At 35.5% G+C, this 10,000-nt stretch overlaps 1 protein-coding gene across 12 annotated transcripts in view; it reads right to left on the reverse strand.

The window, feature by feature from the left end:
- FOXP2 (forkhead box P2) overlaps positions 1-10,000 on the reverse strand; it is a 193,986-nt gene that overhangs the window by 50,784 nt on the left and 133,202 nt on the right. For all 12 annotated transcript variants that reach the window (XM_075147468.1, XM_075147457.1, XM_075147447.1 and 9 more), the window contains 2 exons: positions 5,115-5,328; positions 3,381-3,485 (listed from right to left, as the gene is read on the reverse strand). In XM_075147468.1, coding sequence (XP_075003569.1) covers positions 3,381-3,485; positions 5,115-5,328 — 319 coding nt within the window. The remainder of the gene's footprint in view (positions 1-3,380; positions 3,486-5,114; positions 5,329-10,000) is intronic.

Raw genomic sequence — 10,000 nt, forward strand, 5'->3', positions numbered from 1 at the left:
TCTTTTTATGGTTTTGCTTTTGTCATCCTTACAATGATGCTGGGTCACTATTGTTTGCTCTCTTGCCCCAGAAATAAACACAATCTGTGGAAAGCTGGCCTATCTTCTCTAGCATTTTTTTTTTCCTTGTCTCTATAGATGAAAACATTACCCGTCTTTGTACTGTAGCGTGTGTTAGGTTTGTTGGCGTCTGCTGCATGCAGGTTAAAGAACACTTGTTTGCTGGCTGGAATGTTTTATTGTAAACCGTTCGGTTTAAGCTCTAGAAGTCAAATCCTTCCTACTCAAACTGACTTAGGACCAATGGAATGATAATTAATTTTGCAGACAAAATACGCTGATGTTTTGTCATATGTTACTGCACTCTGACATTTAAAAAACCATCACGAAAAATTACTATTAAATGCTTTCAGTGATCTACTGGGTTCCTCACTTAGACACCAGCAAAATGGTTAGCTTCTGTCAACACCTGTTTCACAGTAAAATTCTGAATTTTCATAAGCATTTTTGGCTCTCTACTAATTGTTTCAGTGCCTGGCATTTTGTTTAAAACTTGCCATCTTCCTTCTAGTTATGTCATGACTTTTTTTGATCTGTCTTTACATTTTGAAGTTTTTCTTAAGCCAAAAGCTGTTGTTTTTACGGAACAGTCAAAACTGATCTTGCGTGCATAAGCAACTGTAATCTAACACCATTTTGTCAAGATAGAAAATTGCTCCACAAAATATAAACTGAGGGTTTGTGTCTAGAGTTGAAGAATATCAAAGGAAAGATACAGGATTAGGTTTTTCTATATGTACAGAAATACATTATGGGGAAGATTGGCTATACTTTCTTGAAACCAATGCATGTGTTTCCAAATACAAATCTAGTCCACAGCACACAAAGTATAACTTCTTTAGCTATTCAGAGTATCTCAAAAGAATTCTAGATAATTGGAGTGTCCTCAAATTATCTTAAAAATAAAAACAATTCATACCGGATAAAAAAAAATGAAGGTGAAAATAGCTTTTGTGGCTTTAAGTAATTTATTGCAAGTTATTTGTCACTTCACTCTAAATCCTTTCCATTATTAGGAAAGTGAAGCAAAGCCAGTGTTTTCTGTCTTAATCCTGCTTCTCAGATGCTCTGCACAGTATTTTTTTTTTTAAATCAAGCTGTTAGGTAAACCATTTTCTGAGCACAAGAAGTTGGAGTCCACTTCATAAACCAGGCACTCTTCAAAGCTGTCATACGCCTATTACAGAAATACATACTACTAGACTGGGGTAGTGTACCTTATTAATATTTCATTTTGGTACAATATACTTGCATTAACTCTCTTAACACAGGTATCATATTGTTTCAAGTCAGAGAACCTAAAACATCATAACAAAGATTAGACTAAGAGCAACGCCTTGAAAACTACAGCCATTAGTCCTGTCATCCCCTATAAAGTTAATGGGTTGGAAAAATGGTCAATCTTTGGTCTAAAAGTTGATATTTAATTGAAAGAAAAAGTTTTTTAATTGTAATGGGGATTTTGCATTAGTGTGAACATGAAAAGGTACTAAAGAATCTAATGCAAGGTTATGTATTGATTTCCATCTTAACGCTAGTGTAAAATGAAAGAATACTTCTATTTCATAAACAACCTCGCCTATTCAGCACCATGACTTCTTATTTGTTTTAAGGGCATAGAAGACAGAATTGAATGAAAAGAAGAAATAATAAAATATTGTCAAACATTTTTTGCTGGTGGATAGGACAAAAGCCATGACACTGCTGTAAACCCTGATTGACTCTGCACCAGAATTATCAAGATGTTATATGTCGCTTTCACATTTTCCAGGGTTATTTGGTTCAGGAAAGCCAAAGCATCTGTAAACCCAGCACTACACCGCCTTAATCAAAATGGTTTTAGTGACTGTGGATTATAACAAGAGACCTGACATAATGGATGTGCAAAGTCTGCCCAGAGAATTAGCATTACTATAGCCTAGATGGACAAATGTATTTAGAAAATGTAGTTTTTCTTGAAAAGGAGAATGCTTGAGTTAAATGAATTTAAATTCTTAGTATTAATAATACTTAGAACACTACGTTGAATTTGGGAGATTTCATTTTCCTTTTAATACAAACTTATGTAATTCAGGTTCTTTTAAATCCTGTAGTTTTCTCCAACAATAAGCCATTATTTTCACATTCCACTAAATGCACTTATAAACAAAAATTTATCACGAGTGATACCTACCTAAGATTTGCAAGCCAGTATAAGTTACTTCGTTTAAAACTGAAAGACAGCATGAAACATGGAGAAAGCATTGCAAATACTTCATGAAAAGTATTGCTACAATTCTATTATAAAAGTTATTGCGATACTGAGTACTTATGGTCTGCTGTTAAGGTGCTTCTGTTATATACCCTGTAGTCTACCATTTGTAAACACAGCTTTTTGATGTTTCTGCCAACATCCTGGCAACAAAGCAGTGCAATTTCAAATGAGCTAATTAACTTAATTGTTGATGAAGCATGAAACAGTTCATTCACCCTGTTAGCTGCACCATGACAACATAAGAGTCTCAGCCCCTGAAGTTACTCATCTATATAAGCCTATCTGTAGCTTTCCATTAAGATCTATTGCATGCCAAAATGAGTACGGCTCTTCTGACAAAGACCAGTCCATAATGTACATAGATAGAAAATCGGTGCTTTTGTTGAAAATTCAAATGAACGCAGAAATACTAGTAACTACTTAAAAACAAAAAAAAGGAAAAAAATGCAGAAATCCATTGTAGTTAGAAGCTGCAGATGAAAAGCAAAAGCTATGCCACTTACTTTCTAAATGCTCTGATTTAGACAATAGCTGGCAAAACCAAATACTAAAAGTGAAAACTTTTGACATCACTGTTCAGTCCTGAAAGGCGCAAACCCACCTGTTCACAGTGCTTTTTTTCTGTGTATCTTGTGCACATACGAAAGTAAAAGCAAAAATAAATTAGCTAGTGAGAGTTAAATGGTCATGCTTAGTCCTTTGTGCTTTTTTATTTATACTATACACATTAATTCCCACTACACACAAACTGTCAGAATTTAAAACGTGCTTTTTCATACCCCTACTATCCAATATACAATCTAAACCATCTCTTCAAATTTTCTGAGGCTCCATTTCAGTAAAGGATAATAAGAGGATTAAACACTGTGCTATTGAAAGGCCTGCAAAAGTGTTCGACATGAAAGAAAGGATAACAATTTGACCCTCTGCAGATAGTCTCGATTATCCAGTTGCTTGGAATGCACAAAAAAATCTCTGACATGATTTACAGCAAAAGTTTTGTTTGCCATCTTTCTCTTTCCCTTGCCTTAAACAACCCTGTACCAACGAATAAAAATCCACCTACTTTAAAAATTGTCCAAAATCTTCACAAACGCTTTCACAGCCGGGCCATTTGCAAACTCCATGACCATAGAGAGTATGGGAGGCCCCAGTCTCCTCATGTGACGAGCTGTAGCAAAAGAATAAGGCATCAGATTCATCTCAAAAACCATAATCGTTGGAGGCTGCTAGCACCTGTCAGGTTACGATCAGTGACAAACAGGTCAAAACAGGTCAATTTAGCTCAGAGCAGTCAGAAAAATTTAATCGTTCTATTGAATAGTTCAACTGCCAAGGCTAGATGATGTTCCAATTAGAGAAGAAATAGAGCCAAAGATGACTGTTAATAAAGGATGAAAAAATAAGATGACTGTATAATACCATATGCTAATTCTGCCATATGACCTTGGTGTAACATTTACCTATAAATAAAAAATATACTCAGAAGTGATCAATTCTGAGAAGAAATATTGAAGACGGACAGTCAGAATTTATGAATATTGTGAATGTTACTACAAAGTATTTGGATTTTCTCCTTAAATGCGTATAAAAATAAAGTTGCTTCCATTAATAAATATTTTTGTTCACAAGCGTTGCTTCCATTAGCTACCTGGCTTCATAAAAAACCCCAGCTGTGTTCCGTGTCTTTTTTTGGAACCTCCACAATACTTTCATCCATGTGCAGTTATCAAAGAAATTCAGGGGATTGCCCCATGGCCGTGGGCGTCAGCTATACATCCTGAAGCAAAGAATCATTCTCTGAGACATAATCACAAAAGCAATACTAACTAAAAGTACTACTATAAAGGTATTCAGAGAAGTGCCAGTTTTTAAATAATACGAAATAACGATAGAAAAATGTTCTAACAGTCACATGAGGACCAGAGACATTTAAATTATAGTCTCCAATTAAAAATGGAATATTTACTTGAAAATACAAGTATTTACAATTTAGGTTATGTAGATACAAATTAAACTTCATCTCATATTGAGATCATCTACATCTGACTACACTAATATACTTACCAGTAACTGCTACAGACACTATGTACTCTTGTATGCATTTAATCCATTACTTGAAAATAAACAGTGAAGAATGTCTGTCAATGTGTCTGAAAAATGATTTTAACTTTATCCATATGGTTGAATTCCACTGTATTACACTAACGCCACTGAAAATTTGTATGAAATGTGTCAACTGCGTTACTGTTGTGCATATAAGAAGGAAAATTCAGTGGTTTTCTTCACGAGAGACAAACAACATGAGAACTCCTTTAACATACTAATTTTTAAAGCAATTTTTACATGGAATCTTTGCACTGAATTACAGCCTTGATAACTAAGATATATGTACATTTTCTATGAAACCAGCAGTGTGATTCAACAGTAAGGGCCTGACTGCCAGATGTGATAACTCAAATACGAATGAAACTACTCGCCTACAAAAGTGCCCACAATTCTGCATTAACACCTCTAAACCAGCACACTCTATTCTGGGATTTCTAATTTTTACCAAAACTACCATAAGTTCATGTGTTATAAAAGCACAGACAGGTAACTGTCATTGCATTTGCAAAATTAGACATCGTTATTGAAAATGATGCCCTATTGATAAAAAATTCTGAAAAATCAGGTCTCCACACTCTCTTAAGAAACCTGTTTTAAGTGCTATTTTGTGATTGGAAATAATGTGACTTACAATGTTAAACAACAGCTTTAGGTCAAATGATAAGCACAGTTGAAATCTCGTCAGAATTACCTGTCTCGCCTTGCATTTAGAACTGAAGACTGTCCATTCACTATGGAATGATGAGTTATTGGTGGTGATGCTTTGGAAGTGGTGGAGGAGGTAGTAGAGGAGGAATTGTTAGTAGTGAGGTCTAGCCCTCCATGTTTAATGCCATTGTCTTCCATACTGTGAACTCCAGTCACTTCTTTCCATAACTGCTGAATCTCAGCAGGACTTAAGCCAGCTATAAAATGAAAGAGAGCCCCACTAATATAACAAAATAAAGAGTTTCATATAATGAGCTCAGTGTTATTAATGGATTAATGCCAACAATAAAGCTGATGCTGTTTTTCCAGCACAATCAACATGTAGTAAAACATAAATTCATTTTTATTCTGTCAGAATCCAGGTAATCTAACTGTCTTCTCTTATGTTATAAACAGTCAATTAGAAATCACCAATTTTAATAATATTACACTCCTTCTGAAAACATTGCTCAAGGATCAAAGAGTGAAAGCTACAAAGAACTTGCAACTACTTCTTGAAAAGAAAACAAAAAACAACCCTAAATATACTTCCCGACAAGATTTTTGTTGTCTGCTTAATCAATTTCTCGACATGGGAACATAACTCAATGCATCCACAGTTAACTCAGGTTTTGTAACTCCTCTTAATCAAACATGTAACGGAAAATAGAAAAGCATATTACACTAAGGATACAAACATTGATAGTCTCTTTGAACACTTAACCAGAGCAGGGAGGGAGAAAAATCAGAAGACAAAAATGAAATCAATGAGATCGTAACAGGTTTAACATTTGAGCAGAATGCATCTGACTTTAATTAATGACACCCACATATTCATTAGTCCTGTTTAATAGTTACAAAAATTGTTCCGTTTAAGAATGTGTCTTAAGAGGCAAAACCGAAGTGACTATTTGGAAGAAGAAAACCACTACAGTGCAGAGCTAGATACTGGTGACTGCTTAAGCTCTTTGGTATCAGTAAGTAGCACCAGACAACCAGAAAGCCAACAAAACTGGCCCATTTACAACTCCCTCTACACAGATGAAGTTACACGTACTGTAGACCATCAAATTCCTCCACTATTTTTGTTGTCCAGCCCTACTGTGGAAAACAAATCAGAGGGTTTGGCTAGGAGAAAGGAGACTCTGTCTCACCAGCCTCCTGGGGTGATGGGCAGCCATACAAAATTTGAAGAGCTCCTCAAAGTTCTTTGCTATATGCACAGTACTATTCTGGAGTCTAGCCACCAGATCTTTGCAGATAGAGCTTAAATTTGCTCTCTACTCCACTTGTAGCCTGGAAACTTGTAGTTTCCAGGATTCATCCTTGGCCACAAATAGCAATGTCTCATAGAATGTATTCATACATCTGTGTTAGGGATGTCTGGCTCAAGTTGAGCACTTCGCTCAACGAAGACGTGGAAACTTCCATTACAATATGCTACTGCCTGAAGTAAAGACTTCCAAAACACAGGCAAGAGAAGAGCTGTGAGCATTCTCTTATCTTGCCACTGAACATGCAGCTAAGGTAGGAAATTCAGATTTTGAAAGATGAAGAGTTCATCAGAAATATATACACCTTCTGTCACTGCCAGTCTTTTTAAGTTTGACATCTCTCCTTTGAAGAACACTAGATTAAATGTGGAAAAGAATGAGAAGTCCAGAGAGCTTCTTGTGAAGGATCTAGTTTCACAGCCAGGTTCTTCAGCCTGACATGGTTTGGGCCATTAGGTTAAAATCTAATCTGTCTTCTGTATCTCATCTCAACAAGTGAAATTAGGTAAAACATGCTCACGGTATCTAGACGTGCTGGAATGCAAAACATTCAAAATGCTGATGTTGTCTGAATTAAAATTTTGCTCTTCTTACTTTATGAAAGAGTTCAAAAAATTTATTGTCCTTCAGACAAGAATTAAAATCTATCTATTCATTCAAACTTTTCATTGAGGATAGTTTTGTTTGGTAAACAAGATATATTAGAAAGATGTAAAGATTGTTTTTCACTCTTTGTTCATTAGATAATGTTTTACTTAGAAGACATAGGAACTCAGACTACTAAAACAGATTCAACAAAAAATTATGAAAAAGCACAGTAAGTTCCTTAATACTTCTCAACAGCTGTCTCACCATGAAGTATACAAAGCTATTAAAAATTAGAATGGTAGTGATTTACAGAAATAATAATTTCTGGAGGTAGTGCGGAAACAAATTGAAGGTATTCAATTTTTTTTAAATTATGAAAGGAGCTCATTTTTAGACTTTTTTGTGTCCTGCTTCTGTACCTTAGATACCAACACCCATTGGCAAACTCAGTTAATGACAAAGTGAGAAAGAGTTGATTGGAATGTAAGCCTTAAAACTGGAGTTTATATCATATTTGTACAGTGAAAAGCTAGGTTTTAAGGAAACAAGCAAAGAAGCCAGGCTCTAATTTATTGCATTAGAGAGATGGGTAACGGGAGTGATGGCAATACTAGTTATAATTGTTTAATGAAGGTAAGTAATTACTGCCATGTTCATGAGGTATGTTCCAGCAACATTGCAAATAACCCGTTTTAGTGTGGTAAATAATAGTTACCCACAAATGTAATCACAAATCAAAATGAAAAGTAATCTATTCATTTAGGTGGCAAGATATACACAGCACATTATTTACTTCAAAGTCTTCCCTTTCTCCTGCTGTCGAACAAAATAAACTAATTTTGTATTGAAAAAAATAAAAACCAAGAATAAACCCATCTGTTTGAATAATCAGAGGGCAAACATAATCGTCGTGTCTTGCACCGAGAAAATTTTCGTCAGAGATTATCAAACTTTGGGCCCTGGGGGAGCTGAGTAAGAGTTGCCCCAGCAGCTGGGTGAACGGATGAGGGCTGGGAGCGGCTGGAGCAAAGGCCCTTCCCATGGGCAGGGGTCTCCTGTCCCTCTGGGCAACTGCTGGGCAGCCCCTTCCTCTGCGTGAAGCTGCGGATGGAGCTGTGTCTGTCAGCTGCTTAGCTCACCTAGATTTTTTTTAAATTAGAAAGAAATTTCTCTGGGCTGGTTAATTTTATCACTTCTTCAAGGACTCTGAAAGGCTGCCTTTTAGGATAAAAGGATTAAGGGCAGGCATTTAAAAAGTATAAAGTTAATAAGCGGATTTGTAATTAATTGTAAATTATGGCAATTTTGTAATTTCTGTGTCTGAAAAAGTCCAACTCCCATTTTACAAGAAACCTGTAAAATGGCTGACAGATATTTTAGTCTGGATGTAAAAGTAGGGTAAGTTTTAAAGTTTCATAGGCTGTGATAACCCTCAAAATACCCTCTCCACACTACATTAAAGGAGAAAGATTCAGGAAGAGGATCCAGAGTGGGATAAAAATTAGGGACTATAATGAAAAGAGCAAACACTGATTTGCTATGCAGTTTACTAACACCAAGAATTTCGGGATTTTGAGGTTAGTTTTATAACTCTTTTCACCACTCTCTACTCTATTTTTATGTTTGAATTAAACACTTAATAAAACTACCACTTATAAAACCCATCCATGCATCTGTTTTTTATTTTCCTACATGGCCTGATCAATTGGGTTTTGGGTTTGGGTGGGTTTTTTTATTTATTTATTGTTGTCATTTACAGTCCTCTGCATTTAGCTAGCATCAATGCAGCATTACACGTAAGTAATTCACAGTGAGCCATTGGCTCTGGATGTGGCATAGTGAAGATCTTGTCACAAAATAAATGCTAAAACACCTCTTGTATCTTATTTGCTATACCTGACCATCAAGAAAACATGGCAAACATTCCTGTCCTCTAAAGGCAGAAACTATACTTGGAACAAATACTGTTTATATACGCAAACCTCACAGCTGTACTTGGAAGTTACGTCTTTTCATATTAACAAATGCAAAACCCATGCTCTCTTTGTCACTAATAAATTGTAGTTTACAGGACTCTTTATGACCAACAACTTAGAAACATGAATCCCCCTGTGTTTCTCTCATTGTTCTAGCCATCCACGTAACTCAGCAATCTAAATGGATGCATATAAAAATATTTGTATTACACATTTGGAAGCTCCTTCTGTATTACCATATTATACATCTTGCAGCACAGTGGAAGGAGAAAAACATCCTTTTACCACATCCAGTGTGTATTACCTTAAACAAATTCTGAAGGTTTAATTTAATACTGCCACAGAAAATGTCTGTCATAAAATTTGCTAAATTTTATGAGAAAAACAAAGGAAGTTTGATCTTCTTACTTCTACGCAAACCCCAATGCAGGGACATCTATGTTAAACCTACTTGGATTTGTAAATATTGGATATATTTGGATGTATTTGGATGTGTAAATTTAAGATTTACAAGTCAGTCTCAACAGATCTGAAGCCTATTAATCTTCATTACATTGTTATGAACTGGACTGGGTGCTGTACCTTCCTATGAAAGACACAATGTGCTGTAAGAGAAGCCCACAGAGAGAACTCCGAGCTGGTCACAACTCTGCATTTGGTTCTCTCTTTGTTTCAGCATCTTGCTAAAAAGACTTTTCTTCTTACCCTCATCACTCTAACTTCACCTCGCCTGGTACAGAGTGAGTGGCCTTTCTGGAGATGCAGAGAGGTTTTCCAGGGGAAGTTGTCTTATGTTTTTTAAGTTTGCACATCCACATCAGGGCTATGAAAAATCAAGGTCCTATAAATTAACTTGTGTATTTAAAGGAACCCTACATACACAGTAGATGCTAGAACTTACTAGCACTAGGAGAGGAAAATGGAAGAATTAAATACTTGGCTGGAATTCATTATAATTAAAAAATACCAAGGCAGAAGCAAACAACAGATTAATTTATTTAAAAAAAAAACAATCCAGATATATTTTAAAGGTAAAATTTTGTATTTTTTTA

Source organism: Calonectris borealis, chromosome 1 (assembly GCF_964195595.1).
Source record: "Calonectris borealis chromosome 1, bCalBor7.hap1.2, whole genome shotgun sequence".
Classification (NCBI taxonomy): domain Eukaryota; kingdom Metazoa; phylum Chordata; class Aves; order Procellariiformes; family Procellariidae; genus Calonectris; species Calonectris borealis.